The following is a 23,299-nucleotide window of genomic DNA, read 5'->3' on the forward strand; positions in this document are numbered from 1 at the left end:
GCTGGGAATTCTGCAGCGGGTAAATCACTCCTGACTCCCCAAAGCTTTTCTGTAAAGGCACAAGTCAGGAATGTGATGGAATATTCTCCACTTGCCTGGATGAGTGTGGCTCCAACTCCACTCAAGGAGCTAGACACCATCCCACTTGATTGGCACCCCATCCACCACCTTAAACGTTCACTCCCTCCACCACCGCGTGACATGGCAGCAGCCTGTACTATGTAGAAGATGCATTGCAGCAATTTGCCAAGCCTCTTTCAACAGCACCTTCCAAACCTGTGACCTCTATGACCTAGAAGGACAAAGGCAACAGACAGATGGGAACACCACCACCTGGAAGTTCTCCTCCAAGTCACTCATTATCCTGACTTGGAACCATATCACTGTTCCTTCACTGTCGCTGGGTCAAAATCCTGGAACTCCCTCCCTAACAGCACTGTGGATGTACCTACAGCGGTTCAAGAAGGCGACTCACCACCACCTTCTCAAGGGCAGTTTGGGATGGGCAATAAATACTGGCTTAGCCAATGATGCCCAGATTTTGAGAATGAGTATAAAAACCATAACCCCCAGACCTTATTTATCCAATTCAATGCTCTTCTCAATTCTGAAGGGATACACAATTCCATACACCTTTCTTTGAGCCAGGCTGAGCCAGGACGCCGACGTCACTAACAAAACCAGCAGTTATTACCCATAGCTAGTTGTCACCTGGGGAGGTGGTGGTGAGCCTCCTTATTGAAGCGTTGGTAGTGGGTTTAACATAAACTCAGTGTCTTGTTAAGCAATTCAGAGGGCATTTAGGACCGAGCCAAGTTTGTCTGGCTCTGGAGTCACATAAAGACCCAGAATGAGTAAGAACATCGGGTTTCCTTCCCTAAAGGACATTAGTGGGTAGGTGGGGTTGAGAAATAAGTGGAGAAGGTGGGTAAGTAGGGTTGAGGGATATGGGTAGATGGTGTTTAGGTGGAGTTGAGGGACATGGTGAATTTAGTAAATGGGGTTGCAGGATACAGGGAGGAATTTGGATCAAATAGGAAGGACACAATAAAGGACCCAGGTTAAATATGTTTACATCAGCCCTACTTATGAATTGCAGACTAACCTTTTAACATTTTCACTGCCACAGTCTTGCAGCTGCTGCTTTTGTCAATTCCGAAAGCTGAGGCTTCAACAACTTTCCCAAACGCTCCGTGACCCAGAGTTTTGCCTAAAAACACACAGCGGGAATCGGAGATTTAGCGGACGATTAACTACCTAAAAAGAAAGGACTGCTTGTCCTGCTCGCAGGACTCTAGAGGACCTCACCGAGTCGCAGCCGGTCCCGCGGGAACTCCCACTTGCTAGAATCATAGGGCAGATACTCGCACTGCTCATCCAATGGGATCTCATCTGGATCCATGATTATCGACAGGTATCCGGTTTTAATATCGGCTGGACTAGTCTGGAACAAAGATCACGGCGTTAAATTTCTGTCAGATTCTCCGTTGTTATATTCAAAACAAATTCTGTCATCTCCTTTGCTGAAGTTGCCGGTTTTGGTGTTCGAATCCCCACTTTGCCAGGCTTAAATGACCCACCATCATGCATGATATTAGCCACAGAGCACAGGAAAGCCATTGAACCTTGGGGACCATCACACATGTTAACCCTCAATTGCTGCACACAGTTACCACCAATAGGATCTCTGGGCAGTGATCAGGAACAGGAACCTTGTGTGATATTGACCCTGCTAAAGGGAGTGAGCCTTTGGCAGGGGTAATATGTCCTGATCTCAGGATCTGAGCCTGGCTTTGCTCAGCCCTGGTGAATGGAGTCTGGAATATGGTCTTAATTTACTGGGCTGACATCCAGCAGGTGATTGGCATCTGGACAGAGTCACCACTAGCACAGGGATAGTGTTTCAGAAGAATAGGGTTCAGACTCCACTATATTCAGCCCACTGGCTCTGAACACTGGGTTAACATCCAGCAAGGGGGCTTGTGTCTGATAGATGGTTCTTTTTTTTTCTTATTCATCCTTCGCAGGCAGGGCCAGCATTTATTGCCCATCCCTAGTTACCCTTGAGAAGATGGTGGTGAGCTGCCTTCTTGAACTGCTTCAGTCCATGTGGTGCAGGTACACCCATAGTGCTGTTAGGGAGGGAGTTCCAGGATTTTGACCCAGTAACAATGAAGAACGGCAATATAGTTCCAAGTCAGGATGGTGATGACTCGGAGGGGAACTTCCAGATGGTGGTGTTCTGCTGTCCTTGTCCTTCTAGATGGTAGTGGTTGTGGGTTTGGAAGGTGCTGTTGAAGGAGCCTTAATAAGTTGCTGCAGTGCATCTTGTAGATGGTACACATTGCTGCTACTGTGCGTCGGTGGTGGAGGGAGTGAATGTTTGTGGAGGTAAGAGGTTTTGGGGGAGGGGAGAAGGGGTAGAGGGGAAAATTTAGCCTTGGTCGTAGCCCACCTGAGGCAGGTTCAATTGAGGCATTCAAGTGGGGAATTGGATGATTATCTAAATAGAAACAATGTGCAGGGTTTCGGGCAAAAGGCAGGAGATTGGCACTAAGTTAAAATGCTCAGAGAGCCGGTGCAGACGTGACGGGCCGAATGGCCTCCTTCTACACCGTAACAATTCTGTGATTCTGTGATAAAAGAGGGAAATAACAGAGAGTCAGGTCAGTTACTCTTCCCTCTTCACTCTCCAAAATCTTCCCGTCCCGCCCTTCATGATGCCCGCCATTGGTGGGACTGGAAAATCCTGCCATTGGGTTAGGACCTGCACTGGGAGTATAACACAGCAGATGGATAACGCTGATCATGAGGAGCTATCTCAGCAGAGAATCTGGCACTTTATTGGAATGAGTGGCTCGGGATCTATCAGGCAGTGCGCTCGCAACTAAATCATACAGTACATTGTTCACAATAAAATAAAAAGAGGCATTGAGAAGACACCCAGCTGTCTGAACTGTGGCAATCTGGAAGACGATGTAGATTTCTCCCTCATTCCTCTCACTTGGGATGGGACTGGGAGGTGGGAATTAGACGATGGGTGGCTCTTACATCTGTAAGGCAGGAGGAGGCTGCGGAAATTGGTGATAAGGCTGTGGGAGTGGTCGGGATGGCTAAGCCAGAATCAAGATAACTCTTCCATCAAAAGAATTAACATTTGAAGTTGAACGACCTATTGTCACTCTTTTTCTCTCTCCATAGATGTTGCCAGACTTGCTGAGTATCTCCAGCATTTTTACTTCTGATTTCCAGCATCTGCAGTATTTTGCTTTAGATAAAATCCATATCTACTTCCTGATTTAAAAGTTTATAGCTTGACCTGGTATCAGCTGTGGCTCAGTGGACAGTGCTCTCACGTCTGAGGCAAAAGGTTGTGGGTTCAAATCCCAGTCCAGGGAGTTGAGCACAAAATCCAGGTTAACATTCTCAGTGCAGTACTGAGGGAATGTTGCATGGTTGGAGGGGCAGTACTGAGGGAGCGCCGTACTGTCAGAGGGGCAGTACTGAGAGAGCGCCGCACTGTCAGAGGGGCAGTATTGAGGGAGAGCCGCACTGTCAGAGGGGCAGTACTGAGGGAGCGCCGCACTGTCAGAGGGGCAGTACTGAGGGAGCGCCGCACTGTCAGAGGGGCAGTACTGAGGGAGAGAAGCAGACAGTGGGCATAAATGGAGCATTTTCAAATTGTCAGGCAGTGGCTAGTTGGAGTGCCGCAAGGGTCAGTGCTGGGGCGTTAGCTATTTACAATCTATACTAATGACTTAGATCACGCTTGACCAACGTGCAGCCTGTAAACAAAAGTGGCCCCCAGATGCAGTTATCAAAATGTCAGTAAGTGGGAGTGGAAGGTTCTGAAAGAAACTGCTCCCCCAATCACAGGCTGTTCCTCTCCCCCGTTTGCTGCTGATAGGGTAACGAATGTGCAAATGTGGGAGAGGAACAGTCTGTGGTTGCAGAAGCAGCAACACTGGTGGCAGCAAGTGTGCTCCAGAAAAAGAGGTTTTGGCGGGCGAGAGAGAGAGAGAGAGAGAGGCTGGCTGCTGGGCAAGCTAGGCCAGGCCAGGCGGGGGAGGAAGACGTTGCCGGGGCGGAAGTGGCTGCATGCGGGTGGTGCGGGCCGGAGAGGTGAAGGTGAAGAGACTTGCTGCCCGGTGACACAGGAGAGAGAGAGAGAGAAAGTGTGGAAGGGGGAGAGAGATAAAGTGAGTGTGGGAGAGAGAAAGAGAATGAGTGTGGAAGAGAGAGTGAGTGAGTGAACGTGGGACAGAGTGAGTGAACGTGGGAGAGAGTGATTGTGGGAGAGAATGAGTGGGTTTGGGAGAGAGAGAATGAGTGCGTGTGGAGAGAGAGCGAGTGTGGGAGAGAGAGCGAGTGTGGGAGAGAGAGTGCGTGTGGGAGAGAGAGTGCGTGTGGGAGAGAGTGAATGAGTGTGGGAGAAAGTGAGTGAGCGAATGGGAGAGAATGAGTGAGCGAGTGTGGGAGAGAGTGAGTGATTGAGTGTGGAGGAGAGAGTGAGTGTGGGAGAGAGAGTGAATGAGTGATTTTGGGAGAGAGTGAGTGCATGAGAGAGTGAGCGAATGTGGGAGAGAGAGAGATTGTGAGCGACTGAGTGTGGAAGTGTGTGTGTGTGTCTGGCTCACAAGCACTCTGAGGATTTCCACTCATCCTCCATCCCACAAACCAACATCCACATTCACACAGTGGGTGAGGGTGAGTGAATGAGCATCAAGAGATTCGGAGTGAACCAGACAAACAGATTCTGTCCCCTTCCCCTCTCACTCTCCAATGGTGATCCTTATTAATTACTTTTAATTATCAATTTATTGCTTTGACATTGCTTTATTTTTGCTCAGCAAGTTGTTTCTTTTCTTCATACTTCAACTTGATTTTGAAATTCATGTTTAAAGTCATGCCAAACCTTATCTCTCTGAATTATGCTTATTGGAGTGTGAAAAAATGGAACTGTGCCCCCCCCTCCCCCCGACCCAGTTAAAAAGGTTGCACAAACCTACTTAGGTGAAGAGACAGAGAGTAATGTGACTAGGTTTTCTGATGACAGAAAGCTAGGTGGAAAGGGAAGCTGTGGGGAGGACACAGAGAGGCCACAAAGAGGGTTTAGTGAGTGGGCAGCAAGATGGTAGATGGATTATAATGTAGGGAAGTGTGACATTATTCACTTTGGTCATAAGAATAAAAAAGCAAAATATTTTTTAAAAGGTGAGAAATGTGGAAGTGTTAATGTTCAAAGAGACTTGGGTATGCTGGTATAAGGAACACAGAAAGTTAGCATGCAGGTGCAGCAAGCAATTAGGAAGCAAATGGCATGTTAGCCTTTATTGCAAAGTGATTGGAGTACAAGAATAAAGAAACCTTGCTACAATTGTACAGGGTTTTGATGAGACCACATCCGGAATATTGTGTGCAGTGTTGGTCTCCGCATTTTAGAAAGGATATACTTGCATTGGAGGCGGTACAGCAAAGGTTCACTCGATTGGTCCCTGAGTCATTGCCTCTTGGTGAGAGGCTGAGTAAACTGGGCTTATATTCTCTGGAGTTTGGAAGAATGAGAGACGATCTCATTGCCACCTACAGAATTCTGAAGGTGTTTGCTAGGGTGGATGCTGAGAGATTGTTTCCACTGGTTGGGGAATTTAAAACATGAGGGGCATAGTCTTAGGATAAGGAGCCAATCATTTTGGACTGAGATGAGGAGAAATTACTTCACTCAGAAGGTTGTGAATCCTTGGAATTCTCTACCCCAGAGGGTTGTGGATGCTCGATTGTTGAATACATTTAAGACTGGAGTAGGCAGACATTTGGTCTTTAGGGAATCGAGGATTATGCGGAGTGGGCAGAAAAGTAGAGTGGAAACCCAAGGTCAGCCGCAATTGTATTGAATGACAGAGCATGCTCAATGGTCTACTCCTGCTCCTATTTTTCGTGTTGTTGAGTGCTGCACTGTGTGGAGGGGAGGTACAGAGGGAATACTGCACTGTCAAAGGGGCAGCACTGAAGGAATCTTGCACTGTCGGAATGGGAATATGTATCCCTCAACAAACATCACTAAAAAACGTCATTTATCAATTGCTGTTTGTGCGACCTTGCTGTGTACAAAACAGTTGCCGTGTTTGCTATAATGCAGCTCTGACTACACTTCAAATAGTACTTCACTGGTTGTAAAGTTTGTAAACTTCCTGAGGATTTCTTTCTTAAATCATTAGAGAAACAGCAGAAGTGAAGACAGAGGGAGCTGAGGAGGCTCACAGGTTGGAGGGGAGACGAAGGGATGGGATACAAAGAGAGGGGAAACTGAGGAAGGGGAGGAGATGTACAGTTTGGAGGGGAGTCTGAGGCAGGAGTGACTGAGGGAGGGGAGACTGAGGGAGGAGAGACTGAGGGAGGGGAGGTGTCCCACAGATTGGAGGGGAGACTGAGGGAGGGGAGGAGTCCCACATTTTGGAGTTAAGGAGTCCTATAGTTTGGAGGGGAGACTGAGGGAAGGGAGATTGAGGGAGGGGAGATTGAGGGAGGGAAGAGTTCCAGTGTGGAGGGGAAGAATCCCACAGCTTGTAGTTGAGGAGTCCCACAGTTTGGAGGGGAGACTGAGGGAGGGGAGAGGTTCCACAGTTTGATGGGAGTCAGCTTTTCCACAGTTCAGAACTTTTGGGAAACTGTGAGTTAAGAGTATGGAGATGGTACGTTGGGTCTAAATTTGTTACAATAAGAAAAGATTAACCCGCTGCATGACTTACCCCCAGGAATCTTACCCGCTTGACATTACAGAAGATGAGGATGAGCAGAACCCAAAAGAAGACAGCAATAACTCCAGTCCCAACCAGGATCACAACTTCGATATTGGACTTATCATCACCTCCTGTTTAAAATGGGAATACATACATACCAACAAATGAATCACAGTAGGACTGGGAGCTTCTTTAAAGTTTTGCTTTGTTGAAAACTTGAACCATTCTAAATCCCAACACATATTTTATGTCTCCTATAACGATAATGCTGCCATTGTCAGTTTTTAGCAGAGAGGAAGAGTCAAGTCAAGGTCATGGAATTTAGAATCTTTGTCAAAAGATTTTTTTATATTCTTTCATGGGATGTGGGCTTCCTTGGCTGGGCCAGCATTTGTTTCCCATCCCCAGGTGCCCTTGAGAAGGTGGTGGTGAGCTGCCTTCTTGAACCGCTGCAGTCCATGTGGTGTAGGTACACCCACATTGCTGTTAGGAAGGGAGTTCCAGGATTTTGACCCAGTGAGAGCGAAGGAATGGTGATATATTCCCAAGTCAGGATGGTGTGTGGCTTGGAGGGAACTTGCAGGTGGTGATGTTCCCATGCGTCTGTTGCCTTTGTCCTTCTAGATGGTAGAGGTCGTGGGTTTAGAAGGTGCAGAGGAGCCTTGGTGAGTTTTTGCAGTGCATCTTGTAGATGGTCCACACTGCTGCTACTGTGTGTCGGCGGTGGAGGGAGTGGATGCTGAAGGTAGTGAATGGGATGCCAATCAAGCCGGTTGCTTTGTCCTGGATGGTGTCGAGCTTCAGATGGGAGATGAGGATTTTTTTTTCACTCAGTGTTGTCTGCAACATTTGAGCTGAAAATTTGGTGAAGGCTGACGCAAACAACTTTTAGAGGGAGTTGGAGAGCTTCTTGAGGCTGAGGAGCTTGTAGGTTTACAGATAAAAAGTGTGATTTGGGACGAAATACGATTGCTTTTTCAAGGGGTCAGCAAGGCCATGATGGGTTGAATGGCCACCTGTGTTTTAATGATTCTAATTTGATGAGTAATCCACATTGAAGGTATTGATTTTCACTGGAGTATGAGTTTCAAGGGCACCTGCAGCCTTTCATGAATGCTGACAGGCTCTTTGACTGTGGAAATCCTCATTGTTGAGCCTGATCCAGTGGTCACTTGCAGTCCACACACTTTTAGTGCAAACATTGGCAGCCAATCAGTGACTAATTGGTGCCTAATGGTCAATTGGCTGACTGATACTCATAGATAAGACTCTCACACATTAAGAATGGATAAGGTATTGGAGGATGAGCTGCAGATATGGAAATTGCCCCCAGCAAGGCTCAATACCTCCTCTAACTCTGGCCCCTTGCACACCCAAGAGCTGCAAGGACTCTAAGCTCTGGAATTCCCTCCTTAAACCTCGCTGCCTCTCTTTCTCACTTTCCTCCTACAAGACACTCCTTAAAAGCTACTTCTTTGACCAATCTTTTGTCCACTTGCCCTCTTATCTTCCTAAGTGCGAAATATTATCTGATAATGCTCCTTTAAAGCACCTTGGGACATCTTACTTTGTTGAAGTGTTACATAAATGCAAATTGTGGTTGCTCATGTTTCATTTAAAGCTATCTGGGGAATATTTATTGGCTAACAATACCAAAGGTTTAAAATATCAAAATACCAAAGATGTGGTTCGGATAATCACTCCATTGACCTGGACTTCTGCCAGCATGGAGAGACTCCCTTGGACTCGAACTCAAGTTCTGTCGAAGGGTCATGAGGACTCAAAACGTCAACTCTTTTCTTCTCCGCCGATGCTGCCAGACCTGCTGAGTTTTTCCAGGTAATTCTGTTTTTGTTTTTGTTTTGGATTTCCAGCATCCGCAGTTTTTTTGTTTTTATTTAATAAATTGGCTGCCAGTTTAGCCGTGGCTTCATGGGCTGCACTCTTGTTTCTGGGTCAGAAGCTTGTGGGTCCAAGTCCCACTCCAGAGAGTTGAGCACATAAATTAGGCTAACACTCCAGTGCCAGTACTGAGAGAGTGCTGGACTGTCAGAGGTGCCATCTTTTGGATGACAAGTTAAACTGAAGCCCAGTCTGCCCTCTTCGGTGGATAGAAAGGATCCCATGGTGCTGTTTTGAAGAGGAACAGGGGAGTGTTCCCTGGTGTCCTTGACCAATGCTTATCCCTCAACCAACATCACTAAAAATAGATTATCAGGTCATCAGCACACTGCAGTTTGTGGGATCTTGCTGTGCAGAACATGGCGCATTTACTATATTACCATATAACAGTGACTTCATTGACTTAGGAGACCCAAACTCTCTCTCTGGGAGTCTTCATTGAGCTGCAAGCTCCAGATGAACCTCCGCTGAGAAAGAGCCCAAAATGGTGGGCAGCAAGTCGAGCCAAAAGGGATCGGCCATTGCTCCCCACTAATGCCCTGCTTCCTCTTCAATTCAGGAATGAGTCCGCTTTCGGTGTGGAAGAGATGACTGACCTTCAACAGTGATGATGGCGGATGAGTTCACGCAGCCCTTGGAGTTACAGGCGAAGCACTTGTAAAGACCTGAGTCCTCCTCTTGCACTCGTTGGATGGTCAGTGTTTGGTTTTGCTCAATGAGGGTGACCCCTTGATAAAAACACACGCTGCATGAGATAAGAACTATCTTCCCCCCTCAAGTCCCCTGCAATCACTACCGAATTCCCCGTTCTCAGCTCCGTTTGCCTGACTACCGGCCATGGATCTTCTACTTTGTCCAAATGATCATTCACCCTGTGAGAATCTGGGTTGCAGGCTATTCAAACACAGGAGGCGACAGGCAAGCCCCGACCTGTCCGCAGGCAACACCCACTGAAACCCAGAACTGTGCAGCACAGGAGGAGACCATTCAGCCCATCGTACCTGTGGCAGCTCTTTGGCAGAGTTATCCAATTCGCCCCACTCCCCAGCTCTTTCCACAGAGCCCCTTAAAATGTTCCCTTTCGAGCGTTTGTTCAGTTCCCTTTTGAAAGTTATTATTCAATTTTTTTCCATCCTTTCAGGCAGAGCATTCCGGATCACAAAAACTCACTGCGCAAAAATAAAATCACCTCATTCCCCATTTGCTTCTTTTGCCATGAGTTTTAAATCTGTATCCCTTGGTTACCAGTCCTCCTACCAGTGGAGACAGTTTCTCCTCATTTGCTCTATCAAAACCCTTCATGGTTTTGAATTCCTCCAGCAAACCTCCTCTTAAGCTTCTGTTCTTTAAAGAGAACCACCCCAGCTTCTGCAGTCTCTCCATGCTGGCAGAAGTCGCTGTGTGGGGGAATCCTCTCTGACCCCGGGGGAACTCAGGTCTTGGACGCTTGCAAACTCTCCCTGCCTGCACCGGAACCAATTACACTCAGCACAGACCGTGACTGGGCTCAGAGACTCCCCACAGCAAGGGGTCTGCCACTTCAATGAGCCCTCCTGCCATCCACCCCACCACACCACCCCCCCACCCCCCCCAACCCCACCCCCAGGGAGCTTCAAAAATGACTTGTTTCAGTTTTTCCACAGCAACAAACTCTGAGCAAATTTTAGAGTCACAACTTCAGCCTCTGGTGCGGTGGGTGCAGCTTTCAACTGGGAGCTGGACCGGTCGCTGAATGGAACAGAGATCACATCATACAGAAGGTAAGTGTCTTCCCAGAAAACACTCGCTTTGTGTGATCTCCTGGGCTGGTTTCTATTGCCTGAGGGGGTCAGACACAAATTCTCCAGCGTATCGATTCCCTCACTGGCCCTGGGTTTATGGCTGGGGTTGGGGGAACGGGGTGGGGTGGGGTGGTGATGGGTGGGGTGTGGTGGAGAAGGGACAAGTGTGTGTCATCATGTTGCTCTGGCCTTCATGAGTGTGTGAGCTAGGCTCGAAAGGCAAGCTGTTCCTTTCCCGCCATCATATTTGTTTGTGACTGGGCCTCGAAAATCCATGCCGGGATAACACACCCTCCCCCACCCCTGGGGGACCCTTTGCTGCTTAGCCTGCTAATGTCAGTGAGATTTGGGGAGCATGGAGGGCCACTTTTATAGGCATAATAGAATGTACGTGGGCTGTGGGAGGAGATTAAATGGCAGAGTAAGGTAGGGTCCATGATAGCTGGGTAGAGTCCACGATAGGGCAGAATGTACTTGGGCTGTGACAGCTGTAGAGAATTTCAAAGATTAACAACCCTTAGAGAAGAAATTCCTCTACATCTCTGTCTTAAATGGGTGGGTGGAGCCTGTGGTAGGTTAGATAGGGTGTACATGATGTCTGGGATATTGGATAAAGATTCTCATCACAGTTTGAGTGACAGAAATAAAAACAGAAAATGTCTGGCAGCATCGGTGGAGAGACGCTTCGGCTGGAAGATTATCTCTTTCTCTCTCCCTACTTGCTAAGTATTTCTAAAATTTTCTGTTTTTATTCCAGATTTCCAGCATCTGCAGTACTTTGCTTTTGTATTAAGAGTTGCAGAATTTCTTCTCCTGGGTACTAACTAGAGCCTCAAACTCGGGCATGGGGCACCCTGAGGTAGGATGATTCACAGGTCCATTTCTCTGACCTCTGCTTGCTGCTAAAGCTAATTCACAAAGGGAGGGGACGGGGACTGTACAGAGACAGTGAAAAGTAGCCTATGTAAGAACATAAGAAGTAAGAGGAGTAGGCCATTCAGCCCCTCAAGCCTGTTCTGACACTCAATAAAATCATGGCTGCTTTGATTGTGGCCTTCCCTCAATGTTTCTGCTTGTCTCCCATAACCCTTGATTCCCTTATAGATCAAGAACCTTGTCTAAATCAGCTGAATATATTCATTGACCCAGTCTGCACTGCTCTCTGGGGTAGAGAATTCCAAAGATTAACAACCCTCAAGAGAAGAAATTCCTCCACATCTCCGTCTTAAATGGGGGACACCTTAATTTGAAACTAGTTCTAGATTCAGCCACAAGGGGAAACATCCTCCCAGCATCTATCCTGTCAGGCCCCCTCAGAATATGTTTCAATAAAGTGAAAGGATCAAGAACGAGAAGGCACAGATTTACAGTAACTTGCAAGACCAGCAAAAGCGATAGGAGATAAAAGCTTTTTTATGCAGCGAGTGGCTAAAGTCTGGAATGCAGTGCCTGAGAGTATGGTGGAGGCAGGTTCAATCAAGGCATTCAAAAGGGAAATGAGACTGTTATTTGAAAAGGATGAATGTACAGGGTTACAGAGAAAAGGCAGGAGAATGGCACCAGGTAAAATGCTCATTAGGAGAGCCAGAGCCGACGCGATGGCCCGAATGGACTCCTTCTGTGCTGTAACAATTCTGTGATCACGTCTCATTCTTCTAAACTTCAATGAGTATGAGCCCAACCTGTTCAATCTTTCTTCATAAGACAATCCCTTCATCCCTGGAATCAGCCTAGTGAACCTTCTCTGAGCTGCTTCCAATGCAGTATGTCCCTCCTTAAGTAAGGAGACCAGAACTGCACACAGTACTCTAGATGTGGTTTCACCAATGCCTTGTACAGTTGTAGCGAGACTTCCCTGCTTTTGTATTCCACCCCCTTTGCAATAAAGGCCAACATTTATTGGTCTTCCTAATTACTTGCTATATCACCTGCATGTTAACTTTCAGTAATTCACGGACAAAGCCTCCCAGGTCACCCTGTACTGCAGCATTCTGTTGGTCTCTCTCCATTTAAAGTCTGTCCTTGGGATCTTACCTGGGAGATCATGGAGTGGTTTTTCATCTTTGAACCAGATGACGGTGGGGTGGGGTGTGCCACTGGCTCTACAGTTCATCTGGATGGAGTCACTGACGTTGACCGAGATATCGGTCAGGTTGACGAGCAGACTCGGCCTCTCCTGAGCTGCAGGAAGGTTTAGAACTTAGAATCAGGTAAATTCCACACAGTGTGACCTCGTACTCAGGCGCACACACAGCTCCAAGGATCTCAACAGGCTTCCACTCATTGCGTATCTGTGCAAAGTAAATACTTTGGGGCGCTTTGCTGACTGCAGGTGAGCTTTCTTTGTCAACTTTTTTCTTGGGACTGCCAACATTGACCATGCCCATCTGAAAGGACTAATAAACCACATGGTAAGGAACTGAAATCATACATAGGTCTGACTGGTAGTGCTGGCAAGTTCTCTTTCCTGAAGGACATTAGTGAACTGGCTGCTTCTTTTACAGCCATGTTCACAATGTAGAGGGAGCTTTACTCTGCATCCAAATTGTGTTGTGCCTCCCTTGTGACTGTTTGATGGGACGGTGTAGAGGGGGCATTACTCTGTATTTAACCAGTGCTGCCCCAGGAGTCTGCACTGTTCCATCAAACACTTGCAGGATCAGGTTCTGACTGCCTTTTCCGACAAATGTAAAATATCCTAAGGCACTGTTTGAAGAAAAATAGGGCTGTTCTCCCCGGTGTCTTTGGTCCAATATTTATTCCTCAACCAGGGTCACAAGAAGAGATTATCTGGTCATTATCACATTGCTGTTTGTGGGAGCTTGCTGTGTGCCATGTTTCCCCATGTTACAACACTTCAAAAGTACTTCATTGGCTGTGTTCTTTGCAACATCTTGAGGTCATAAATGAGGCTAAATTCTTTCTGTATATCCTTCCATCTTACAAGGATGCACTGTTTTTTTGAGATAGTCACCTCTCTCTCTATCTGTTCTTCATGTCTGTGGCACTCACCTCGCACTAAGATGTATTTCCTGTGGCAATGCTTCTCCCCGGTTTTCTTATTCTGTACCTCACACACGTAATCCCCCTCATCGTTTAGAGTAATGCTGGGGATCTGAAGCTCAAGTGCCACGTCTTTCATCCGCGAGTCCATTGTCATCACTCCTCTCATCTCCTTGGCGAAGAGATGCATGCTCTTACACTCCAGGACTGGAGGGTCTCCAAGCTCCCCCTCGAGGGCGCTGGGCAGGAGCCGGTACCACCGCAGATTCTCGTACGTGTAGTTATCTGCGTTGCAACGTAGCTTCATGTTCTCACCTTCCACCGGGTTCTCTGAAGGCTGCAGGTCGATACCAAACCCTTCTGGGATACCTATTGGGAAAAGGGCAAGCTAATTCAGCTCCATGTTTGAATCCAAATTAATTACTTTGCCACCATGGCCTCTATGGGGAATAGATAAACTTTACTTTGAGAACTTTGAAGAAAGAAGTGGCATCTGTTTCCCCTGGCAGTAGGGTCAGTAACCAGTGGGCACAGCACAATAAGTTAACAGCACAATGAGTTTATTCACTCAGAGTGTTGTTATTATGGTGTCTTTGTGCTCTTCCCTGGGAGAGCAGATGTGCAGACCGATAACACTCTGACAGGCTGCTGCATGATTGCTCCTTCCATTACCGTGGTCATCCTTCTACCAGCTGGTAGCAGGTGGCCAATCCTGTACTGGGAGAGGGTTTATGGGCTCCTACAACCTACAATGAGGGGGTGGGTCAATCACATCCACCGGATGCCAGTACATCACTGGATGTCAACTCAGAATTCCAAGCCGGAGCTCCACTCTCCAATCACTGGGACCATCTGGAGTAGGGTTCGATCAGTGGCAGGGATACTAGCAATCAGACAATGGCTCAGTCCGAGTCAGTAACATGTGAGATCATCAGATCATAAGAAACAGGAGCAGGAGTAGGCCATTCAGCCCCTCGAGTCTGCTCTGCCATTCAACCAGATCACAGCGGATCTGATTGTGGCCTGAACTCCACTTTCCTGTATGTCCCCCATAACCCTTGATTCCCTCATTGATTAGAGTGCAAGTGATGCTTGGCTATTCCACTTCCCAGTCTGGTCTCACCCAATGTCAGTGCTCAATGTCCAATGGTTAGTGGGTAGCTACCAGAAGCAACTGCCATGTCTGACTTGTTATCCTTTGACTGTGGCCCCTAGACTCTGTGATCAAAATGTAACAAAAGGCTGAGATCAGCGAACTCAAAGACAAACTTTCTCATTTTTTTTCTTTTATAATTCATTCATTCCAGCATTTGTTGTCCATTCCTAATTGCCCTTAAGAAAGCGATGCCGAACTACCTTTTTGAACTGTTCACATGGTGCAGGTCGTAACTGTTTTTGATACAACGGAGTGGCTTGCTCAGCCATTTCAAAGAGCAGTCAAGAATCAACCGCATCGCTGTGAGGTCTGAAGTCACATGCAGGCCAGGCTGGGTAAGGCTGGCAGATTTCCTTCATTAATGAGCCAAATGGATGTTTACAACAACCTAGTACTTTCACGACCACCATTGCTGCTACTAGCTTTTGTTATTCCAGGTTTTTATTTAATTAATTGGTTGCCTGAATTTAAATTCCCAGCTCCTGTTGTGGGGTGTGAACTCATGGTTCCGGATCATTAGTCCAGGCCTCAGCATTGCTGGTCCCACTATGCCCACTTTGGCTTCAGCTTCGCACAACTTGGTACAATTACAAACCTAGGCCACTAGGTGGGGGTGGAGGGGGAGGGTGCAGGGTGGGGTGCGCGCTTGTTTGATCCTTTGCGATGATTCTGTGATTGGCCAGTGTCCCCCGGTTACTTCATTCGATTTACATCAGCAAAGTTCCATTACTCACTTGTCACGTAGAAGTAGATAACCCGGTCATCGTGTCCAACCTTGTTGAAAGCAGAACATTTGTACATGACGGAGATGTTTGCAGCTAAAATCACCAGCTTGCTGACCGTCTGCCAGAGAAGGAAGGGAAAACAGCCGTTAAAGTGGTGAGCAACAGCCGGGACTCAAGATAGGAAGTGTTTTGTCTGTGCCTTAAATAACAACATACAACAGAAAAGAGGCCAGTCAGCCCTTCGAGCCTGTTCTGCCATTCAAAGAAAGGACAAAGAACAAAGAAAAGTACAGCACAGGAACAGGCCCTTTGGCCCTCCAAGCCTGCGCCGATCATATTGCCCGTCAACTAAAACATTTTGCACTTCCGGGGTCTATATCCCTCTATTCCCATCCTATTCATGTATTTGTCAAGCTGCCTCTTAAACACCACTATCGTACCTGCTTCCACCACCTCCTCTGGCAGTGAATTCCAGACACTCAATACCCTCTGCGTAAAAAACTTGCCCCACACATCTCCTCCATAGTTTTCTCCTCTCATCTTAAATCTATGTCCCCTAGTAATTGACTCTTCCACCCTGGGAAAAAGTTTCTGACTATCTACTCTGTCCATGCCACTCATAATTTTGTGAATTTCTATCATGTTGCCCCTCAATCTCCGTCGCTCTAGTGAGAACAATCTGAATTTCTCCAACCTCTCCTCATAGCTAATAACCTCCAGACCAGGCAGCATCCTGGTAAACCTCCTCTGCGCCCTCTCCAAAGCCTCCATATCCTTCTGGTAATGTGGTGACCAGAATTGCATGCAATATTCCAAGTGTGGCCTAACCAAGGTTCTATACAGCTGCAGCATGACTTCCCAGCTTTTATACTCAATACCCCTGCCAATGAAGGCAAGCATGCCATATGCCTTCCTGACTACCTTATCCACCTGCGTTGCCACTTTCAGTGACCTGTGGACCTGTACACCCAGATCCCTCTGCTCGTCGATGCACTTAAGGGTTCTGCCATTTACTGTATAATTCCTGCCTGTATTAGACCTTCCAAAATGCATTACCGCGCATTTGTCCATTCTATAACATCATGGCTGATCTATGACCGAGCTCCATATAACCACCTTTGCCCATATCCTTTAATACCTTTGGTCAACAAAAATTTTATCAAACTCAGATTTAAAATTAACAATTGGCCTAGCCTTAATTGACATTTGCAGTAGACAATTACAAACTTTTACCACCCTTTGTGTGTCAAAGTGAGGAAGAATGTTTTTACACAGCGTGTGGTAATGACCTGGAACTCACTGTCCACCAGGATGGTGGGAGCAGAGACAATGAATGATTTCAAAAGGAAATTGGATGGAAACTTGAAGGAAATAAACTTTCAGGACTACGGGGATGGAGAAAGGGAACAGGACTGACTGGTTTGCTCTTAAAGCGCTAGTATGGACATGATGGGCTGAATGGCCTCTTTCTGGGCTATAAATGACACTGTGACAGTGCAGTCCAGAGGGAGTGCTGTACTAGCAGAGAGGAAGTACTGAGGGAGCACTGCACTGTCAAAGGTGCTTCCTTTTGGATGAGCTGTTAAACTGTCTGCCCTATCAGGTGGTCAAAAAAGATAATTATTCTGAAGAACAGTTTCTGAAGGAGTTCTCCTCAGTGTCCTGGCCCAATATTTATACTTCAACCAAAATCACTAAAAAAAAATCAAATTATCAGGTCATTATTAAATTGTTGTTTGTGATGGCTTGCTGTGCTAATGTATCCTGCATTACAGTATTTAATTGACTTGTAAAGTGTTTAGAATCTCCTGAGGTTGTGAAAGGTGCTACAGAGATTCAAGTCTTTTTTTCCACCCTTTGTAAACTTCAGCTCATTCAAAACTCTGATGTCCATATCCTAACTCACACCAAGCCCTGTTCATGCATCATCCACTGAGCTGGCTGACCTACATCGGCTGCCAGACTGACAACTCCACAGTTTCAAGACTCTCTTGGACTTCATCCAAGAGCCTTCAAAGAAATGGCTGCTGAGATAGGCGATGCAATAGGTTAATTTTCCCAAAATTCCCTCGATTCTGGAAAGGTCCCATCTGATTGGAAAATAGCAAATGCAACTCCTCAATTCAAGGAAGGAGGGAGACAGAAAGCAGGAAACCACAGGCCAGTTAGCCTAACAACTGCCATAGGGAAAATGCTAGGATCTTTTATTAAGGAGGTTATGGCAGGGCACTTAGAAAATCTTAATGCAATCAAGCAGAGTCAACATGGTTTTGTGAAAGGGAAATCATGTTTGACAAATTTATTAGAGTTCTTTGAGGAAATAACAAACAACATGGATAAAGTAACATGGATAAAGGGGACTCTGTGGATGTGGTTTACTTGGATTTTCAAAATGCAATTGCTAAGGTGCCACATCAATGGTTATTACACAACTTAAGAGCTCATGGTGTAGGGAGTAACATATTAGCATGGATAGGGGGCTAGTTAGCTAACAGGAAGCAGGAAGTAGGGATAAATGGGTCATTTTCAGGTTAGCAAGATGTAACAGTGGTGTGCCACAGGGATCAGTGCTGGATCCTCAACTATTTAGAATCTATATCAATGCCTTGGATGACGGGACTAAGTGTACTGCTGAAATGGTTGCTGAATTTGCCATTGATACAAAGGTAGGTAGGAGAGTAAGTTGTGGGGAGGACATAAAGAGTCTGCAAAGGGATATATAAGTTGAGTGAGTGGGGAAAAAATTGGCAGATGGAGTATAATGTGGGAAAATGTGAACTTGTCCATTTTGGCAGGAAGATTAGAAAAGCAAGCATATTATTTAAATAGAGAGAGTTTGCAGAACTCTACAGTACAGAGGGACCTGGATTTCCAGGTACATGAATCACAAAAAGTTAGTATGCAGGTTCAGCAAGTGATTAGGAAGGCAAATTGAACATTATTGTTTATTGCAAGGAGAATAGAATATAAAAGTAGATAAATTTTGTTACAGTTATACGGGGCATTGGTGCAACCACATCTGGAATGCTGTGGACAACTTTGGTCTCCTTACTTAAGAAAGGATGTAATTTCACTCGAAGCAATTCAGAGAAGGTTCCCTCAACTGATTCCTGGGATGAAGGTGTTATCTTACGAAGGAAGGTTGGACAGCTTGGGCTTGTACCCATTGGTGTTTAGAAGAATGAGAGGTGATCTCATTGAAACATATAAGATCCTGAGGGGACTTGACGGGGTGGATGCTGAGAGGATATTTCCCCCTGCGGGGGAGTCTAGAACAGGGGACACAGTTTAAAAATAAGGGGTCTCCCATTTAAGACAGAGATGAGGAGACACTTTTTCTCCCGGAGGGTCATTAGTCTGTGAAATTCTCTTCCCAAGAGAGCAGAGTCATTGAATATTTTTAAAGTTGAATTAGATAGATTCTTGATTGACAAGGGAGTCAAATGTTATAGGGAGTAGACAGGAAAGTCAAGTTGAGGTCAGAATCAGATCAGCCATGATCTTGTGGAGCAGGCTCGAGGGGCTGAATAACCTACTCCTGCTCCTAATTTGTATGTTCGTCTTTGTTTTCAAATCCCTCCACAGCCCTACTCTTCCCCATCTCTGGAATCTCCTTCAGCCCTAAAATCCTCCGAGATCTCTGACCTCCTCTAATTCTAGCCTCTTTTTCATCCTCTATTTTAATCGCCCCACCATTGGTGACTGTGCCTTTAGCTGCTTGGCCCCTAAGCTCATGAATTCCCTCCCTAAACCTCTCTGCTTCTCCTTCCTCCTCTAAGGGTCTCCTTAAAACCTACCTCTTTGACCAGGCATTTGATCACTTACCCTATTACCTCCTTACATGGCTCAGTAGCAAATTATGTTTGACAATGCTCCTGTGAAGTACGATGGGATGTTCTACCGCACTGAAGGCACACTGTAAACACAAGCTGTTCTTAATGTTGATGGGGTTAGAAAGAAAAATGTTAAATGGGTGGTTGCAAATATTAGGCTACCTTGTTCCTCCCCTCCAGAATCTCTGTGCTTGTTTCAATGCTTTCAATCCTGTTGACAGTGTTCCCTGTTGAGATGTCCCTCCAGTTTCGGCACTCAGGGGTCCTGTCCCGAGGGCGACGCACCATGGTCGCTCGACGACCCCTAAGGTTATGAAGGAAACAAGCATAAAGGTTATGTCTATCAGAAAAGAGAAGACTGAGGGGTGACCTGATAGAGGTCTTTAAAATTATGAAAGGGTTTGATAGGGTAGACGTAGACAAAGTGTTTCCACTGATGAAGGAGACCAAAACTGGGGGCCATAAATAGAGAGAATTCAGGAGAAACTTCTTTACCCAGAGAGTGTTGAGAATGTGGGGTTTCCTAACTACTGGAATGCTCTCCTTAGCAAGGAGTAGTTGAGACGAACAGAAGAGAGGCATTTAAGGAGAAGCCAAATGTACACGAGGAAGGAATAGAAGGCTTTACTGAGATGAGGATGAAGGTGAAGCTCTGAAGAAGAGTTATATGGACTCGAAACGTTAACTCTGTCTCTCTCTCCACAGATGCTGCCAGACTTGCTGAGTTTTTCCAGCATTTTCTGTTTTTGTGTCAGATTTCCCGCATCCACAGTTTTTTGTTTTTATTAAGATAATGAGGGGTGGGAGGAGGCTCATGTGGGGCATAAACACCAGCATGGGCAACTTTCTGTACTGTACATTTCATGAATTTTCCAATGAAATCTCCCCCTGGGAGATCGGTGGAGTCAAAATTCACCGATTTCCCCATTATGCACTTATTCAGTTCTAATGCTGGTGAGAATGATGGTTCCTCTGGGGAATGCAACCATGGCATGCAAGTCCATGGCATCATGGGTGACTCAGCACCACATGATGTTAGGGTTAGGGATGGGTGGGGAGGATACAGGGCAGAAAAGCAATAGTAATGGGATATTCAGTCGTTAGGGTTATGGGTGTTTCTGCAGTCACAGATGTGATTCTAAGATGGTATGTTGCCTTCTTGGTGCCAGGGTCAAGGATGCCATTGAGTGTCTGCAGAGCACTCTGAGTGGGGGGAGGGTGAACACCAAGTAGCGTTCCATATTGATTCCATATCAAAGTCCGAAGTGACATCCTATGTGACTGTGACAAAGGCGAACTATCCCTCCTCATCCTTCTCAGCTTATCTGCAGCCTTTGTCACAGTTAATCACATCGTCCTCCTCCAACACCTCTCCACTGTCATCCAGCTAGGTGAGACTGCACTCACCTGGTTCCTTCTATTGATCAGATCTCAGCCAAAGAATCGTCATCAATGGCTTTGTTCCCATTTCTGCACCATTACACCTGGTGTCACCAATGATTTATTTTTTGATCCCTCCTATTTCTCATTTAAATGCTGCTCCTTGGCAACATCAACCAAATGGGGGGAATAGATAGAGTGGACAAGATAAAATTGTTTCCCTTGGTGGAGAATTCTAGAACCAGGGGACATAGATTCAAGATAAGTGGCAGAAGGTGTAGGGGGGACATGAGGAAGAACTTTTTTACGCAGAGGGTAGTGGATGTCTAGAATTCGCTGCCCAAGTTGGTGGTAGAGGCAGAAACTCTATAAACTCTTTTAAAAAGTACTTGGATCTGTACCTTAAGTGCTGTAAGCTGCAGGGCTATGGGCCGGGTGCAGGAAGGTGGCATTAGAAATGGCACCTGGGTGTCCTCGGGCTGGCATGGACAAGATGGGCCGAATGGCTCCCTTCTGTGCTGTAAGTTTTCTATGGTTCTAAAGCACAACATTCGTTTTCACATGTATGCTGACGGCAACCAGCTCCATCTCACCACCGCCTCTCCCGACTCCTCCACTGTTGCTAAATTACCAGACTACGTATCTGACTGCCAGTGCTGGGTGAGCAGAAATTTCCCCCAATGAAACATTAGGAAGACTGAAGCCATTGTCTCTAATCCCTGCGGCAAAACTACATTCCCTAGCTGTCAACTCCATCCCTCTCCCCGACAACTGTCATATTTGACTCTGAGATGAGATTTCATCCACATATCTGTGCTGACATTACGATCGCCAATTCCCACCTCTGTAACATCGCCTGTCTCCACAGCTGTCTCAGCTCCCCTGCTGAAACCCTCATCCATGCCTTTACCTCCAGATTGAACTATTCTACCAGAGTCAGGCCCCTCCCTGTCACTGTAGCTCAGCCCTACACCCCCCCAGGACATTTGCCTTCCTCAAATTATGATCTCTTGGACATCCCTGAATTTAAGTGACTGTGCCTTCAGTTGTCTAGACCCTAAGCTTTGGAATTCTTCCTCCGCAGCTTCTCCACCTCACCTTCCTCCTTTAAGATGCACCTTAAACCTACCTTTTGAACAAACTTATGGTCATCCTCCTTATGTGACTCAATGTCATTTTTTTTAATACCTCTGAGAAGCACCTGCGCATGTTTGATTATGTTAAAGCTGCTCTCTAAATTCAAGCTGTTGTTGTTGGTGAGCTGAGCACACAGACGGCACTTGAAACTACAATACCAAAGCTTTTACTGAAACGTGCCCTAAAGAAGGGAAGGAATTTCTGGGTACAAAGTTTTCAGACAAGATAAGGTGGGGGATAAAATGCATAGGGGAGGAAGGGGTTGTAATATTCCAAAAAGAAACAATTAAAACTACAAAGAGGGAGGATATACCAAAAGTATCATCAAGTGAGGTCATATGTGTTGAACTCAAGAACAAGGAAAGGGCAATCACACTGCTGGGAGTGTACTACAGACTGCCAAACAGTCAGAGGGAGATAAAAGAACAAATATGTAAATAGGTAAATTGCTGGAAAGCTCAGAAACAATAGAACAGTAGTAGTAGGGATTTTCATCTACCCTAATATTAACTGGGATAAAATTGGTGTAAAAGTTCTAGAATGCACAGAATTAAAGCGCATTCAGGAGTGTGTGCCAGCGCGTAGCTAAACCTATAAAAGGTGCAGTTCTGGACTTTGGTTTAAGGAATGAAGCTGGGCAGGTGGAAGGGTTATCAAAGGGAGAGCATTTTGGTAACTGATCATAAATCAGTTAGATTTAGAATAGTTATGGAGAAGGACAAAGGTAGATCAAGAGTAAAACGTTTAAATCGGGGCAGGGCCAATTTTACTGAACTGAGATATGAATTGGCCAAAGTAAAGTGGAAGCAGCTACTTGAAGGTGAATCAGTGTCAGAGCAGTGGGATGTATTGAAGGAGGAGCTGGAGAAGATTCAGAACAAAAATGTTCTCAGGTAGAAAGAGTGAGAGACTCACAATTCCTGAGAGTCAAAGAGCATACAGAGTCAGATAAGGCAAAATAGGACACTTATTTCAGATATCGAGTGCTTAATACTACAGAAAGCCTCGAGGAGTGCAGAGGGGGAAAGGGTGAAATTAAAAAGGAAATTAGGAAAGTAAGGGCAGGGCATGAAAAAATATTGGTAAGTAAAATCAAGAAAAACCCCCAAAATATTTTATAAATATGTAAAATGCAAAAGGATAACCTTGGAAAGAGTAGGGCCAATAAGAGACCAAGAAGACAATTTATGTGTTGAGGTGGAAGACGTGGGCTTGGTTCTTAATGACTACTTTGCACTTGTATTCACATAAGGGGGATAATGCAGATATTGTAGTTAAGAAGATGAAGTGTGAAAAATTGGATTAGTTAAATATAACGAGAGAGGAAACATTAAGGGGTTTATCATCTTTGAAAGTAAATAAACTTCCAGGCCTGGATGTGAAGTATCCCAGGCTGCTAAAAGAAGCAAGGGAGGAGATAACAGAGGTTCTGACCATCATTTTCCAGCCCTCTCTGGTTGCAGGTGTGGTGAAGGAGTACTGCTAACATTGCACCATTGTTTACAAGGGAGGCAGTGATTCTCCTGGTATTATAGGCCAATCAGCCTAACCTCGGTGTTGGACAATTATTGGAAAATGTTCTGAGGGATAGTACAAATCGTTTAGAAAGAATTATCAAGGAGAGTCAGCATAAAATTGTTAA

General features: G+C 45.9%; 1 protein-coding gene across 2 annotated transcripts in view; it reads right to left on the bottom strand.

Moving 5' to 3' along the window:
- flt4 (fms related receptor tyrosine kinase 4) overlaps positions 1-23,299 on the bottom strand; it is a 229,774-nt gene that overhangs the window by 32,275 nt on the left and 174,200 nt on the right. For both annotated transcript variants that reach the window (XM_041193455.1, XM_041193457.1), the window contains 8 exons: positions 19,303-19,444; positions 15,317-15,425; positions 13,436-13,795; positions 12,458-12,604; positions 9,239-9,370; positions 6,750-6,871; positions 1,309-1,444; positions 1,106-1,210 (listed from right to left, as the gene is read on the bottom strand). In XM_041193455.1, the coding sequence (XP_041049389.1) occupies positions 1,106-1,210; positions 1,309-1,444; positions 6,750-6,871; positions 9,239-9,370; positions 12,458-12,604; positions 13,436-13,795; positions 15,317-15,425; positions 19,303-19,444 (1,253 nt within the window). The remainder of the gene's footprint in view (positions 1-1,105; positions 1,211-1,308; positions 1,445-6,749; positions 6,872-9,238; positions 9,371-12,457; positions 12,605-13,435; positions 13,796-15,316; positions 15,426-19,302; positions 19,445-23,299) is intronic.

Source organism: Carcharodon carcharias, chromosome 8 (genome assembly GCF_017639515.1).
Source record: "Carcharodon carcharias isolate sCarCar2 chromosome 8, sCarCar2.pri, whole genome shotgun sequence".
In the NCBI taxonomy this organism is placed as follows: domain Eukaryota; kingdom Metazoa; phylum Chordata; class Chondrichthyes; order Lamniformes; family Lamnidae; genus Carcharodon; species Carcharodon carcharias.